This window comes from Zeugodacus cucurbitae, chromosome 2 (assembly GCF_028554725.1).
Source record: "Zeugodacus cucurbitae isolate PBARC_wt_2022May chromosome 2, idZeuCucr1.2, whole genome shotgun sequence".
Classification (NCBI taxonomy): domain Eukaryota; kingdom Metazoa; phylum Arthropoda; class Insecta; order Diptera; family Tephritidae; genus Zeugodacus; species Zeugodacus cucurbitae.
Window position 1 is genome coordinate 2,262,574 of NC_071667.1, and position 18,171 is coordinate 2,280,744.

Genomic DNA, 18,171 nt, shown 5'->3' on the forward strand with positions numbered 1-18,171 from the left:
TGTATATAGTTATGAATGCAGCGGTATGCACTGCTGTCTCAAGTCACCTTTCCAAAAGCCAGCAACTAACTTGTTTTAGAAATATTTAAAATATTTGTATAGCAAATATGTGCCATATAGTTAGTACATTCGTACATATGCATACATTCCCACGTACAATGAACGATTCTTACATATAAACATTGCAAACGAAATTCTTGTCCATAGCGGTATGTGATATCTCTGGCGCAGAGCATACTTCTGAAGCAAACACTTGCGCCCAAGGTGTCTAATTTGGATCATATCGTCAACACCAACTAAAACAAATATACCCACTCGCCACCACTAGTCTATACATGTACGCATTCATATCAATTCTCTTTGCTTTCTTGGTGATTTCATTTTTTAAATGCGCAAAATGTCTTCGCATTTTATTTGGTCTGAGTAGTATATGTAAGTATGTGTGCATTTGTTTACTTTCTCATCTGGCTCGAATACACCGGAACACTTCTCTTCGTACGCGGTATCCCACCCAAAAGCGTCGCATACTTATGCCCCTCCATCCCAATGCGTTTACTCCTACACGAGGGCCTCTTTGTGTAATTTTGCTCACATTCACTTATGTTTCTACATACATATGTATATATGTATGATTCGCTTAAACAAAAACTGAAATTTGTACGAATTTACTGAAAAATTGCCTAGGTCCCATTATAAAGAATGTCTGGCGTCAATAAATTGCGTATTACAAGTTCCAAACTGCAGGTGAATTGGGCAGGCGGTGGTTAGGGCATCTATCCACCACAACAATTCGCTCTATCTACTTGTCTGCTCTCCAAGAGAGCTGCAGCTGTTTACAGTTTATTTAATTTACACTTCTGCTACGGCCTGATTTGAATGCCGCGACAGCTCTTAAGATGCACACACACTTATATCCACATATACATAGTATGTTCGTCAGTTATGTTGCCCACCAACACTCATTTCAGATTCATCTCTCATCCATTTGGGCATTGAGCTCACCAATATCACTCGCCCTGGTGAGATATCGCAAAGCGTTTTTCGGAGCTTCGACAAGAGCAACTTCTTTGGGTGGCTGGCGCTTTAAGGGTGGCTAGCAAAATTGCTTACTTGCAGCTATTGTTATTGCTCGCTGCTCTTTTACTTGACGTTCTCAGTACAACGGTGCAAAATATGTACATATGAGCATTGTTATACATACGTATTTGCTATTTGCTTTGTATTTATTGTTATTGTTGTGAGTGGCAAGGTGATGACGCCACTGTGTCGGTGTAGCTGTGTAGTGCGAACTTCCTGGAACAAAGAATTACATAAACATTCATTCATACAATCATAGATGCTACATATGTACAACATACATACATATGTACAGTGGCTCATATAAATATTTCATTTAACACCTTTACCTTTGTATTCAAAGTACTTTTGTGAGTCAATGTATATATGTATGTGGATCATTGCTTATATACATACATATGTACACATCGTATGTACAATCGAAGCGATCTCCAAAATGTTCGAAAGCCATTTCCTTTTTAAATGAATTCAAATTTAATGCGACAATGGCTGAATCGAATAGTAAGTACAAAGTTACATTTCTAAATAAATTTGTATCTGTGTTCACTGCTTATAATTTGTATCTATGTATGTGATTTCGTTTCTATAATTTTTGGGTAATTGGAGTTGGTTTGGAATAAATGAGCCTTTGAATACAGCTTTCCTTTAGTACAATTATTGTACCCCTTATCATTACTTGCGTAAAAGTACAACGTGTGAGGGTATGTATCCCTAAAGAATTTTTGGACATGTTTGTGTCTTCGAGCATAAATTATCAGTTATTTCTCTCAAATCACTTACACAGATCGGAGCAACCAAAGAGCGAATGACAGTTGAATCCGCACTATTATGTTAACCGTATCGGCACGTGACAAGTAGAAACTAGTTCAAGGTTGCATGGCTCGAAACTCAACAGCAAACAATTTGTACCCATAATTCAGCAAAATATTCAAGTGTGCCCTTTGGATGTGCATATGCATGCACACTTTTCCTGGTTTTCCTGGCATGCATTCGTATATGTACATATAAATTTACATATGCATAGCAATTATCTAGCACCATTCGTTTTAAAAATACAATTAGTAAGTTAATGAGAAGCGTTTGCCCGAAGCAAACAGAATGTATGCGAACTCTTCCTTCGTGTCGAACACTTCCAAGTCAACCTAAGTACAATCCCTGCAGTCTACTAGTGTCTAACTAATCAGCCGGTTGTCTTTTTGACATAAGTAACAGGAATATAACAGTCTGAGGTTCTTCTGTTTAGTTGAATTTCAGACACATGACTAATTTCGGCCCGCTACTGTAAATGTAATATCAGCGTCTTGTTATGTACATATCTACCGACTGTTCGGCTTCTATGATATGACCTGCAAGTCACTTCTCTTGAACTTGGCTCTTCTAACCTCAGCGGCGAACCTATGATGCTCGTATGATGTTCAATTTATTCGTGTATTTAGCAAACATTTTGCTCCAATGATCCTTTGATAAGCAAGTCCCACATGGAATACGTACCAAACACCATTCTCAAATGGCTGTCAATCATGATCTTCTCTTAAATTACTCGAAATCGGCTTGAATATTTGTACATATAAACATAAGTATTTAAATGAGACGCAGCTCATCACAAGGACCTCAACTTCTCAACCATTGCTACAATTATGAATGTACTCTTCTTTATTTGAACCGTTTGCATATGTACATATGTTCTCTCTTCTTTTATTCATTTTCCTTTGGTATCTGTAACTAGTCTGAACAAACCCACAGAAGTTTGCTTCTCCCTGCCTCAAGCAATGTTTGATTTCTACTTGTAGTACTACGTAGTAAAATTGCCGTCTTTCATTCCGACGCATGCGCATTTCCTTTTTGCGTAGTTTTCATTTAATATTGCAAAAACACACACACATCGCTATGTAAATCTATAATACTATTTACGCATTTTTGAGAAACATGTATGTATGTATGTAAACGCATGATTTTTATGTATATCGCACTGCAAAAACATACGCATATATACATCTAAACCCTGGATTTTAACTAATAATAAAATATATTTACTGATCATTTAACAGATGTACAAATTGAGGAATATTTTAAGCAAATAAATATGTTTCGAATTTTGTTCAAAAACGACTGTCTATCCGATTAACCTACATATTTATCCAACTGTAAGATACGAGAAACTGCGAAGCCACCGAAACTTCACTTTTTCTTCACATTATTATTATTACGGGCGTCAGCAATGTCTACAACATCAGTAGTGTGTGATTAGCGCCAGTTGCGCTGCGGTATGTCTGGAACTTAGACGAAGTGTGGCAAGTCAATGACCACCAGCTCACAGCTATCTGTAACAAAGTAATGCAACACCACATTCTTCTCTTGCATCGTAGGCCTCGTGGCGGAAATACAGCAATTGCTTTATTTGTTTGACACAATCTCCGTCACTGTCATTATTCAAGTGAGTGCTAGCGTCGCAGCACTTTGATCCTAAAAAGTTCACCGTTCAATTCTTGTGTCATATTGCATACATATTTTCAAAATGCACGCTATATATATATATATTTGGCGTAGGAACCGCTTTAAGCGATTATAGCCGAATCCACCAGAGCGCGCTACTCGTTTCTCTTTTTTGCTTTTTGGCGCCAACTGGAAACACCAAGTGAAGTCAGGTCACTTTCCACGTGATCCTTCACGTCCATCTGAGTGGAGGTCGGTCTCTTCCGCGGCTTCTTCCAGCGGGTACTGCATCGAAAACTTTCAGAACTGGGGCACTTACGTCCCTTAGAACAACATGACCCAGCGAGCGTAGCCACTGTCTTTTTATCCGCTGAACTATGTCAATGTCGCGGTTAAATCGTACAGCTCATCGTACCATCGTCTGTGGTATTCGCCGTTGCCAATGTTTAGAGGACCATAAATCTTGCGCAAAACCTTTCTCTCGAAAACCCCAAGAGTCGTCTTATCGGATGTTGTCATCGTCCACGCTTCATCGTCATACATCAGGGCGGGAATAATGAGCGACTTATAGAGTTTGATTTTGGTTCGTCGAGAGAGGACTTTACTTTTCAACTGCCTACTCAGTCCAAAGTAGCAGCTGTTGGCAAGAGTGATTCTGCGTTGGATTTCGAGGCTGAGATTGTACCTTCGCTATTTAGCTCTGCAGCTCGTATTATTTTTTCCAGCAATAGATTGAAGAAGACGCACGATAGTAAGTCACCCTGTCTGAAACGTATAGAACGGCTTGGAGATGTCCGTCCCGATCCTGACGGAGCTGTTGGTGTTGCTCAACGTCAGTTTACTTAGCCGTATTAGTTTTGAGGGGATACCAAATTCAGACACGGCGGCATAGAGGCAGCTCCTTTCCGTGCTGTCGAAGGCAGCTTTAAAATCGATGAAAAGGTGGTGAGTGTCGATTATTCTCTCTCGGGTCTTTTCCAAGATTTGGCGCATGGTAAATATCTGGTCCATGGTGGACCAGACGGACCGTTGACGGAGGGCTTTAGTCTTTCACACCATACGCTCGACAGGACCTTGTATGCAATGTTACAATAATACTACAATGGATTATATGCATAAGTTAATTACTATCCAGTTACTACTGACTTCTTATTTGAAGTTAATAGACGTCTTTGATTGGCCACCGAAACCTATAAATATGTATATACATACAGTATCCGATAAAACATTTGCAACTAGATTGAGGTGTTTGATTTTATTTCTCATACAATAACATTATTGCCTTCAATTGCTTTTTGAACAAGATTTACAACGTTTAAGTTAGATATAATACCTATTTCGAAATATTTATTGCGATCATTTTTACTTTTTACGGTTATATTTTATAACAATTTCAAATATATGCCAATTCGACGCTACAAAAAATTGTCAACTTTATTTGCTTAGCTATCTAAGAAATTCAACGAAATTTTTTTTACAAATACAAAATTGGGCAGTATTTCATTTCATCAATAATTTCGAACTATGTATACAGAGAACAATGGCGTTGCAGTAGTACATCGTGAAGGCCGACCAATAAAAAGCTTATAAAAAACTTACAATGAAGTTGTAAGAGAGGTGAAAAAGTTTTAATCTAAAAGCGCTCGCTAAAAATTATATAGAATTGCCGAAAATCTTAAAAACTGTTCCTTTCAGTAATGGGTCCAAATTTAGTTTGATAGGAAGGATGTTGAGTGCTACATTCGATGACCACGAAACAAAACTCTTATTATCTATTATTATCTAAAACCAGTCAATTATCTTATTATTCTTATTATCTAAAACCAGTCAAACATAATGGCTATGGTTCGGGTCTGTGTGGGAATGTTTCACTGCTTCCGATTCGGTCGCGTTTCATCGTATTGGTGGTACTATGGATCAGCGCGTCTACAAAAACATTATTCAGTGCCTAATGTGAATGACACTTAAATGAATCTTACAAGATGACCGACAACGACCGAAAGCATACTGCAAATGTCTTAAAATCATCGATCCAGAGGGATAAACTGTATGAATTGTAGTGATCCCCACAATTCATAGACCTTAACCTGATGGATAAATAATTCTTTCAGTCTTATTGAATATATAGATTATATCCATTTTGGCTTACATTCAAAGAATAAGCTGTGAAATTTTAATGAACTTGTTTTGTTTACCTATACATATCAATAATCAATATTTAAAGGCCTCCAGCTATTATGAACTGTGTAATCGACAATAATGTTATTATCATATTTCAGTTGCATTGCAAATGTTTTGTCGAATACTGTAATGTATGCATAAACATACATAAACTTCACGTGTATGGGGTGTGTAAAAATTGATGTTGCTCCTGCCGGCTGAAGTGGCAGAAATGTCGCCTGTAATGTAATTTCGCCATGTCTGGGGCAAAACCAGCTGAATTTAGGTCAATGAAACCGACGCATCACGTACACTCGCCCATGTGCATATGCATGTGTGTTCTTATGTACCATGCAGTGAAACGGCTTAGTTGCAACTCAACTTTGAAGCAGTAGGTAATGTTCTTCTTGTCAGATGGCTCAAAATTTACCAATTTCACACCAGTTAGAAATAACATCCTTCAACTTGATTCACTGTAATATCGACTATTTATTACAGTGGTAAGATTTACAGTTAGTACAAATATGGTCTAACTCGGGCTAGTTCATATTCGGTCTCTGTTCGGTACGATATCTCACTAAAGAGTTTGTTTACTACACGACCAACCCTCAACTGTAGGCAAATGTATATATCTCGATGGAAGTAAGATTTTAACTGGTGCTTGGCGAAATGGGTGGTATGTTTGTGTGTAAATGAGGGTATTTTTTGCATATTTCGAGTTCATTAAGACGTCGGATTGCATCAGTCGGCGTGTCTGCGAACTTACATGCATCAGACTAGACTAGACATACCCTACATGCGTAAATACATAATATATCATCAGATCATTGGTGAGATGGAAGATGCGTGTGTTAGGGGCACCGTATGCACCACAACTAACCGCAATATATCGATTATTTATGGTTGTTGCTGTAGTTGTTATTAAAACTTATTGTAAATGTTGCTGCGAATGATACCTTGTCGCATTGCACGACGATGTCGGTTTAGCAACGCTGCACTATTCCGTGTTCAATCGTATGGCGTCAGCCTTGAATCATAACAAAAACATTGGATGATCATATATGTATTGCCTAGCGTCAACACCTCATCCTCATATTACTCATATTATGTACACTTAGCGGTTCCAGGCACAGTTAGTATTTTTTCAGGTGGTTACGGAAAACAGATAAACAAATTATTGAGAAATAGCAAAGTATCTTTGGATTGAGCGCAATGCCAATTATGGCTTTATTTGTTTTCTTCGCACATTGGCAAAACAACAGCAACTCGCTCAAGTAGCATCAATCCATGCAACCGTGTGCATGCCGGACAAATATTTGCAAACCGCGCGCTTTCGATACGCAAAAACAAAACAATTAGAATCATTAAATAGCAATAAAACGATAATACTTCAAAGTATATGCATATATATACCTATGTACATATACACCCATACATATACATGTATGTACATATGTGTAACGTTCATTCACAAATACAAGCATATGCTTATTGAACACATTTTGGGTTGATTTACCCACTTGCCCATTTGACTTGACCTACTCCAATAATGAAAACAGCCGGTCTGGCATTGATATTACGTTGATTTTGTTTTTTAAAAGGCACTACAAAGCTAACCCATCTGGAAATTCATTTAAATGTCATATTTACAATTATATTTGCCAGTGGCAAGCACACACCCACTCACAAGTGCACTCCAATTTTGATGGAAAATGCAAAATGAAGATGAATAAGACCACAGCAAAAGAGAAGATTTTGCAACAATTGCGAAAAAACGGTTAATAAACTAACTACTACAACTACAATAAAAAAATAAATAAAAAACAGCATTGTTTTTTAGTAGAGACAATGTTATAACATCAAAAGGGCTCGATTAGTCATGCAAAACTGTTGTTGGTTGTTGTTTGACGACTTCGGCGCCAATTGCCTATGTACCTGAACAGCCCTGCTGACGTGAACCCACGCCAATGGTTGCGCCATTGGTGACGTTTGCATATGGATTGTTTGCAGTAACTGATTTCCTTTTTCATTTTATTTGCGCACATTCGTACGTACATACATTGCCATGCACTGGAATTTACGCAAATTAGTTTGCGTCCGTGTTGGCAAACGATGAATGAAATGAGATGCACGGCCATGGAGAACGACGAGTGTGTAGATAATTAAAATAAAAACAAAAAATATATCGCTTACACATACATACATATGTACATAGGTACATATGTACATAGAAATATTGTTGTCATTTGAAATACAAAACCTCTTCGATCATCAAATAGCGGAGAGCAGCGAGAAACTCACACCGCCTTCATTTATGGCTCTGTCTTATCAGTCTCTGTCTGCGGAAATTTGCATTGTCATTAATGCATTTTTTTTATATTTTTGGATTTCCATATTTGTTGTTGTTGGTATTTACACTATTTGTTTACAGTTTCCCTAGCATTTATTGTTATTTACTGTTCACATAATTATAATATGTTACTTCTCTTCTTGAAATGCGCACTTCTCCACTATAACTGTAGCTCTATTTTACTCGGTCCTACATTTGTATTAGGAATAGTACAAGCCACAGCCCTGCTAAAGTCTTACACTGGTGTAACATCGAAGTCAGTAGATGCTTATTTGGGGTAATACGGAGAACCATTGAGGGAAATAGTAGAACAGAAAATGCAAATACCGATGATTAGAATCCGTCCTTCAAGAATCAATATTTCAAGAGAGTGAGAATATATGTATGTATGTCAATAGGACGATACTCCGATGATCCAAATGAGTGGAATTGTGAACGTTTTAAACAACACTATAACCGAAACTTTCGTTTTTTTTACATTCATATGTTTATCTTCAGCCAAATTTATTTATTTTACTAAGAATTCGATCATATGTCTAGGCCTACAAAAAAGTATACTATACAGGAGAGTGTCTTCCAAACAGAAGCAGATAACACTTTATGAAGAGCATGCTCATTGTAACCTTTCCTGTAAATATTTGATAAAGTTATTGTGGTCGAAAACCTATCTATCTGTATATATAAAAATTTCATGTCACTTTGTTTGTCCCGGATTGGCACCTAAACCACCGAAATGATTTTGCTGAAATTTTGCACACGTCTGAAGTTTGATCAAACTTAAAGGATAGGATTGTTTATATTTCAAATTTTAGTCGCAATGTCCATCCGTCTGTCGTCCAGTCGTCCAATTGGTCAAGCGATAACTTGATCTGGATAACCTAATATAACTTGACACACTTACCCCTTGCCACTAAGAGAAGGCTGGTATTGTTGATTATGCAGTTAAACAAAAATGGGATACAGCAATGTTTCAAATTAAACTTTAAAATACGGAATATTTGATCACGGTATATCATCTGTGGTTTATTGCTGGGTAAATTGGTAGTATATTTATTTCCGTCTAGGGTAGAAGTTATTAAGTTAAGTTATATTATTTATCTAATATTAAATAAACATTAGCACTTACTTATAACTATTGTTAGCAAAAGTTCTGAATATAACTTACACAAATGTATCTAACACTTTCTTTATATTTCTTCCCTTTTTTGTAGTTGGCTTCAATGCTTGTTCAAAAAATTCCGAACTCCATCCGAAAAATCGAAGCGATGAATACGATGATGCCATTGAGCGGCACTTGACAAAACGCGAAACTCTAAAACCAAACCAACTCAGCACTTATTTTCAAACGAAAAACATACTATTTTGGAGCTCACAAAGTTTTCTAGACGCCATCAAAGCACTGAATTAAAAAGAAAGTGAAAGTAATAATAGATTGAACTCCCTTGGAATCTAACGAACCGCAAAGGGGAAATCTGAGTCAATGTCAAAATCGAGAAGCAATTAATTAGAATGGACGTTAATTGTGAGCGATTAATTTTGAGTGCGGACAACGGCCACAGCAAAAGCCACAGCAACGGTCGCGTCGATATGCCGAGGCTACGGCATGACAACAATGTAGTGCGGGCCGAGCGCGGTCGACGTTGGTCAGCGGCGGCAGCAGCGGCGCAGCGAACACAAAACTCTACAGATACGGGAGGGGGAGTGCAGAAGTTGGGTTCTGCAAGCGAAATGGCGTTGGCAATGGAGATCGAGACCAACAGTTCGAGCGTTTGTATCATCTGCCGTCAACGAGTGGAGGAGTGCTGCTCACGTTGTTGTAGAAATTACTCACCCCCAGCAATTGCTGAATCCAACGACAACACCATGCGACACCAGCAGCAAATCTTCCAGGATAACGCTCGCGCATGGCACAACAAAAGCGTCGACGGTTGTAGCCATCACTCAATACCTGCGCTGCCTGCAACAACACTAACAACAAAGCTAGTTAACGGCGATGAGAGTACACCAAAACCGCTGGAACGACAAGCAGTGCAACAAAACGAGCAACCCCAGGACACGCCGGTGTCGGTGTTTCAGTGTTGCCACTGCCGACGGCAACAGCGACGAACTCACGCCAACGATGTGTCACCTGCTCATGTAACTGCGGTAACTACACCAATCAGATCAGCAACGAAATCGCCACCATGTTCAACACCTTTTCATAAGCCGTCAATACAAAATACAACAACAACAAATATAGAATTGACAACCACTAACGCAGCGGCGTACACCTCATCATCATCATCATCACTGGCATCATCATTAGTTCTAACCACCTGTACAAATTGCATCGAGCAACATCAAAGCCCGGTTGCTGCAACAGCAGCAACAACAGGTATAAATTCACCAGCGCTCTTCGGGAAAGCATTGTGCACATTTCAGTTTTTAGTGTTGTGCATTCAAGTACAACTGGTGCAGCCTGTTTATGAAAAAATCCATAGTTTTCTTTACAAAAACAATAGTAACAATAGTAATAGCAATAGTAGAAACAACAACAACAATAATAACAAACAATATACAACAAATAGTAATATTAGCAATAGAAATAGCAAAAATGTTAATAATACGAATACGAATACGAAATACAATAAAAGACATGCAAATAAGAAGCCACAACTGCAAATGCTCGTATGGCAAGAGCAGCCGCAACAACAACAACGTCCTCCATTCTTAAGACTGATGCAACAAATTCGCTGTAATTCCTACTACAATAATAATAAAAATCATATTCGAATGAATATAGTCAATAGTAACGATAATTATGCAAATATATATAATACATCACAAAATGAGCAACAACAATACGCCAATGCTAACGCCAACCAGAATAGCTGTAATTGTAGATATTTAAGTAACGATATATGCTCGCAACCACAACATCACATTAACTACCGTACAGTACAACAAAAACCACAGATATTACAACAACATGTACATCACCATAATCTATCTATAATACCATCGTCAACGTCAACGTCAACGTCAGCGCCAACGCCAACGCCAACGCCAACAACATCCACATCAACATCACACCTACAAAACAATTTGCAGCAGCACAGTCACACCACAAATCAATCGAGACCGCATCACTACAAACGCAACTACAACAAGACCGCATCACTACAACTGCAACTGCAACTGCAACTGCAACATTTGCGTCACTTCAAAATGCCAAATCTAACATTTTTGTATAAGTTACTACTTATTCTATCGTTCCTATCACTGTCTCTGCCATCGATAAATGCGCAGACAGCAAACGCTATTGCGACATCATCGGCATCCTCGGCATCTTCGGCGCTTAACCGCAATACCATCCGCACATCACCGGTGGCTTTGGGTCGCAACGAGACTGGTAAGTTTTAATAAGAAACAGCATATACATACTAACATAATAAATGTAAATGACATCGCCTGATATGATATTCACAGTTGACGATTTCCTCTTCGTTGTTGCCTTCAATGGCTCTCCAAAAATCTAAAAATCTTAGATATCATATAGTCACACATATATGTATGTACATAATAATGTATGTTTAGCCGAAAGTCGTAAAATAACCAAAAGAGAGTTGACAGAAGAGATCAGCATCTGTTTTGGTTTCGTTCAAGACACATACATTACATACATATAATAGAAGATAATGGCCGGATAGACCGTAGTTAGTTAGAAAATGGTTCGAAAAGTTCAAAATACCACAATGGGGTACACGTTTCAGTAGCTTAGCGAAAATAATGAATAAATAGAAGCTCAAAAGCATATGAATGACAACAATATAGTACATATTTAATTTCTTTTTTGTGTTTTTAATACTCATTCAATCGTGCAACACCGGCACATTAAAATAATCTTAAAATTAAGTTAAGACTACGGACTTTCATACACCCAAAGCGTACCAAATATTCAACTATTTGCTCCAAGCTAAAATTGCCAAAGTCACACAAGATCATTTAACGAAGACGTATGGTTCATGGAACCAAACCATAACTCAAATTCATACCACCAAGGGGTCTAAGGGGTATCGCATATGTGGGCAGAAATGTGTATCGGAGGAAGCAACGCTACCTATTTGAAGTGCTGCCAATGAAATAAATATGTGCTTGTGCATCATACACATTCATACATATTGTACATTGATGTGTACAGATATAATTATATGCCGTATATTAATATGTTGGGGCTGGTAAAGCCAACGCCGTGATTTCACGGACTGTGCTGATTGGTCAATCGCCTGCTTTAACTTATGCACTCAATCAAGTTGAGCTGTATAATGTCGCCGGTGAGCAATCGCGTTTTGTCGCGCTATTCGTTGTTCTTATCGACTATTTGCCTGCGCTTTGTTGTTAGTAAGTCATTTTTTATTGTTGTTTAAAGATTGAATTTTTGATTTAGTTAAGCGTACATATGCTCTTGTTCACTTGCATATAGCCGTTGCTTTGTAAAACGCAATACATTTTGTACATACTTGATAAGAGAACTAGACGTCAGCTAATTGGCTTCTGTAGACATACATATACACAATTACGCCATTCAGCTACTATGCAGCCATTTTAAATGCTAACGTCAAAATGCATCACATATTAGTATTTACATATATGTAGTATACATTATAGAAGCGCCTTTCTCCGGCTTATTTAGATATCCATTCTTCGTATTGACATGCTGTGCTTAATTGATGGTTGTTTTTGGCTTTTCCGATTAATTATTATTGAATTACCTGCTGCGTACTCGATTAGACTGGACGACATGTCGCCTCGTCTAATAAACTCGATGCAGTTTAAGGTCTTTCCCTCCCACATCTCGCTTTGGACTTTGCCGATAACTTGTCTTTGGCTTTGGCGAACGATTCGAATCAATTGAAGGGCGTTAATTACCATGTGCTATTCGGATAGCGACAGTTTGGCAGCCCTTGACTTTCACGATTAACCTAATCGTTAATATTGTAACTGTCTTTATTTCAGCCAGTCAATATTTATCAATAATACTGCAAAACGAAATTATTTATTTTGTGGTTTTGTCCTTCAAATACTAATCGGTTATTCTCCGGCCTACTTAGACAATGGTTGGATTTGAGAGAATGGGCCTTGGTTGTTAACAAGAAAGGTTGTTAAACACAAAAGTGTATCGATTATCTGAAATTGACAAAATTTTCAATTTCATTCATATTTCAGCATATTGCTATAAGCTTCTACCAAACAAACTAAACCTGCAAAATCGCATATTAATCATCCTATATGTTTCAGCACTATTAACGCATAATACCCAAATAATGAACAATGAAATGTATAACATCTCGAAATAGTACTGAAAGTGATATCGTCACTCACCGACAAGTCGTTGACCACATAATCGTTGCTAAATAAATAATCGGTGAAGGAATATTTGCAAGTTTGCAAATAAGAAGCACACACACATGAAATATGTGCCAAAAACAATGATTTGACAGTAATTTTAAAAAGCAAGGCATTTTCGAAAATAACTCACGTTGCGATTGATATGTTTTCAGGAACATCTGTCAATGTCAAAATGAATAGATCCTCTGGCTTGCCAATTTGTGAACACTCAAAACTAACAGTTTCTAAATTTATTAATGATCCCCAAGAAACAAAATACGAAAAGAAGCTAAATAAAAGAGATCTGCAAAGATTTTGTTCACATCTGCTTTTCGAAAATTTTTTTGTCCATTTGGCAAATTCGCCCCTTAAACGCTACTGACCAACAACAACAAAGTTGAAATTACTATCATACCAGTTATCCTTCATTCAGAGAGAATTGTGGTATAATATGGATTGACGTAGAAAAGGGCTTGGTGAATGTCCGTATGAACTTAAGAAACTCTAACAAGGTTAGAAGCGTCATCACAAGACTCGTATATGCATACGCTGTGCTTCAATGCCGATTAATTTCACCACGGAGTACAAATCTCATAACCATTATACATATATGATATGCTATTTATTATTATATTTATGTACGTAAATATGGATATGTTTGACATATAGAGCTTCGTATTTTGATACCTTATCAAAGTTTTGGCGTACATTTGTATGATTTTAAGTGGTCTGCATTACACTCTGTTTAAGCTCAAGGAAAACAACAAAATCATTCATGCCAGTGGGATGCCAATTTAATACCCGATTTTCTTTATTATGACCAAATGCTTGTGATCCACACAAGTCTTGACAGTTGACGTGAGAAATTATCACATTCTCAACCCACGAAAACGTGTTGTTGAAAAAGTAATAAAATCTATTTTATGACATTTAAAAATCTCTTCTGCTCACATCTACTGCAGCTATAAATTGTTTTGCACGAATCCATTTTGCGTACACCACCCAGAGAAATGGATTTGATTTAGAAATGTTTCGCTAAGCGATTCTCTACACATAATGTGTATTTATAGGATTTATTCTCAGAACAAATATAGAGTTATGTGCGTATAGATGTATAGGAAATACATACATATGTTTAAAGGATGTTTAAACAGCGTTTGATAAAAAAAAACACGTGACTCAAGTGAGCCGTTTAGATACATCTCATTATGAGATTGCATATTATTATACCCGGGTCTAATTATGTTATGGAGCACTTGTTTTCTTACATATTTTTAAAGGTTCGTTTTAAATACCATCAAACTGAAAATTAAAACAAAAAACAACCACAACTTTTAAATGTCAATTCGTCTTCATTATGTCTTATGTTAATCTCCGAAATTGCAGAGAAATGCCGCAAATTATAAAATTAGAAAAATTAATGTACATATTTACGATTATATTCTCAAAAAATAGAAATTACAAAATATTATTGATTTTAAAAAAGAACTCGACCAGCAATACAAAACATTTAACCCACAAAAGTTAAGCGTATATAAATAATAGATAAAACGAAAAATTAATGATCAATATTCTGAAGACTTCAAATAATGTACAAGAGTTAGTATTATTAGAGTTAGTTTACAAAATGTATCGTAAACGAAGACTTTAGTACTTTGCACACAATTAACCACCAAGCTCTGTGTTTTGCGCATAAGGTCAAATGATTTAAATTTTAAAATCCCGCCCACAGAGAATAGTTTTGTAGTTATTCGTCGGGAGCTTTAGCGATTATAGTGTGAGCAAACAAGTGTCAAATAAATGCTCTTAAGGCTGTCAATTTTCCATTTATTCCAATGGCATTTACATGTATGAGTATGTGTATTTGAGTATGAATCCGCTACAACGCTACTTATCTGATCGCCAGCATGTCAGTTTTATGCATACGAATGCATGAATGCATAGTATATGGCCATAGTACCTCCATGTACAAAAATGAAACCTTTGCAAATGTAAAGAAACTAAGTAAATAAGTAAATACTGATTAAAGGTAGTTTCAATTCACTGTCCGAAAATGACATTATCCTTATATGGGACCGAGACAAACAAGGATTCTGAATTTCCGTTCCGTAGCTCATATTTTGTAACATTAACACGCTTGGCCAACAGCGGTCCGAAATACTGTACCTGGTGAATCGTTGGTTTTTTGGTCTGAGAATGCATTAACACCACTGCCACCGATGCATCGTATTGCACCCGGGCTGACACTGGCATCGCGAATTGCAGAAATCCAACCGCCATTGCCAAATGACCGCTGCAAGTGTATGTGACTTAAACCAGCATAACTCCCAATTGTAAAAGATTAAATTAATAACCATTCTTAATATTGTAATTAACTCCTTTCTGATAACACTATATTCAGCAACTACAATATTTAGTCCCGCTACAATATTAATCACCTCATACTCATTTCTATTATTCGCCCTATACCTTTTGATCATCTGAATAAAGTTAATTTAATTAAGGTTAAATTGTGTTTCATTTAATAACATCTTAACCTCTACATGTACAATACATGCATGTACACCGTTATATTGCTGGCGTCAAAGATCTACGAAATATTTGCTTTTACAAGTGGTCAACTAGTCACAAAGTTCTAAGAAATCTAGGCCCGCCATAAAGATAAAGGGCGACAAGTTAATCACCCAGCGCCGCCGCAAGACAAGTGGAAGTAGGTACCTCTAATGTACACATACATACATACATATGTATGTATATGCATTGAGTAGGTGATGAATTTGCACTTTTCAATTAAAAAAAAAATTGTTTTCTGTTGAAATTAACCACCCAAATGGACTACTGGCGCCAGTGCCGTAATATTTGCGCTTTTCATCAAATAGTTATAGATAAACACCCATTATACGAATATAAAAATTAATAATCTTATTCATACATATACATATATACATATACATATGTATTACAAGTGGTATACAATTGATGAAGCAACTGGACACTAAACATTTTGTATACACGTAAGTGCAAATGTATGTATTTGCATTTATTTGACGATTACTCATTCCTTCTCCCCTGCCACATTCCTCGCCTCCTACTTCGGGAGTACACATACATATACATACATATGTATATGTTACTCATTCCAAACAATCCGCAAATGTTTTTCACACTGCCATTGCACCGAAGAGTTAGTGAAGTAATAGTAGTTATAAAGTGCAAATTTGCAAATCACAGAATATACAATTGTACGCATACATGTCTAATTGTTAAAGGACCTGTGGGCCAATCACCATGCATACTTCTGATCCAAGTACTTGGATATATATACATACAATCTACATTCTAAAGTAGCGCGACCATCGAATATCGAGAGTTTTTGAGACATTTGTTTGCGCTTTCCTATTCTATTCTGTTGCAATTATTTGTAACATTACAAAAAAATTTCCCGCAAATGTCGAGAATTCGGCTCAAAAAATGACATTTTCAGTTGAGAATAAGTTTGGGATGCAAACCGATCTCTACAAATATTTTGTTGGGTTAATGTTGACACAAATGTCCAAGATCGATATAAAAAAATCGATTTAATCGACCAGTGTTTGACCCTAGAGACATCTATTGGAAAACGGCGGAAGCAAAGTTGTAGACCTATACATATTTCCAAAATGCCTATCTTGTTTTTCGTTGAGATTTCGTATGAATTTGATTTAGATGAAGAAGATAATTTTTCGGTTTCAACTTCTTCCAGAATTGATATTCATTGCACGAACTCACAAGTGTTGCTCACTCCTTTCCTGTAAGTCTTACTAAGTAAAACGTGAAAGTGTTCAATTCTTATTCTAAGATCACCAATAACCACCTTTATACCTACATATGTATGTCTATACCTCACATCATCAACATACTCATGCGTATGTACATACATACATGCACATTCGCTTCGTACGCAAATTCTCTGTTTAATAACGATTTTTCTGCGGGATTTGTATGTTGTAGTTTGTGTGTGTGTAGTCACTTGTTGCGTACGTGTAAATAAACTTTTTTATATTTGCTTATTTTATGCTATTATGAGTATTGTTTTTGTTTTTGCTCTCGTTTCTATTACGAGATATTTCTATTTATAAAACCAACACAAATCCGCATAAAAATAGCAAGCGGCGCAAAGAAATAAACAATCGCAATCACGACGCAGGGGAAACATCGAAAATTAAAAACAAAATACCTACACCGAAAAGCAGCGCAGAGCTTAGCAGGCGAACGTATAGATATCTCCGAAATATAAAAAACAAAACATTTAGAAATGTTGGCCATGAAAACAAATTGAGCAGTACACTTGTATGTACATATTTCCATAATGGTTACCGAGACTACATTCAAAGAGACTTATGAGGACACATACATATGTACACAGAGACACAATCGTGTTCATAAAGTTTCTTTTAGTGCATTTAAGCTTAAATGCTTTTGTAATTAGAATTAATGGTAATGTGTACAAGTATTATTGGCTTGATGTGCATAACGTAACTCATACGCCATGGTGTCAATTGTTGGAGATATAGGAGGCTACAATTTCTTTTCATAGGAGCGGACAATACTGATATCAAGTTTGTTAGCCAGCGATAGTTCGCGACCAGTTTTAACGCAATCAGCCAAAATATTCCACAAATTTCCGTTTCCTTTTTTGTTGATCATTTTTGAGTTGCAGTTGAAATTGACACACACAAACAGTAAATGGAAATGTGGAATTTTGGTACGTAAATTCCACAGATAACAGATGCCGATGTCGTGAG

The 18,171-nt window shown here is 36.8% G+C and overlaps 1 protein-coding gene across 6 annotated transcripts in view; it reads left to right on the top strand.

Annotated features, from left to right (window-relative positions):
* The window catches only part of LOC105221673 (insulin-like receptor), a 113,537-nt gene that overhangs the window by 74,625 nt on the left and 20,741 nt on the right, over positions 1-18,171 (top strand). For all 6 annotated transcript variants that reach the window (XM_011198817.3, XM_011198821.3, XM_011198816.3 and 3 more), the window contains one exon: positions 9,232-11,411. In XM_011198817.3, the coding sequence (XP_011197119.2) occupies positions 9,530-11,411 (1,882 nt within the window). In that variant the 5' untranslated portion in view covers positions 9,232-9,529. The remainder of the gene's footprint in view (positions 1-9,231; positions 11,412-18,171) is intronic.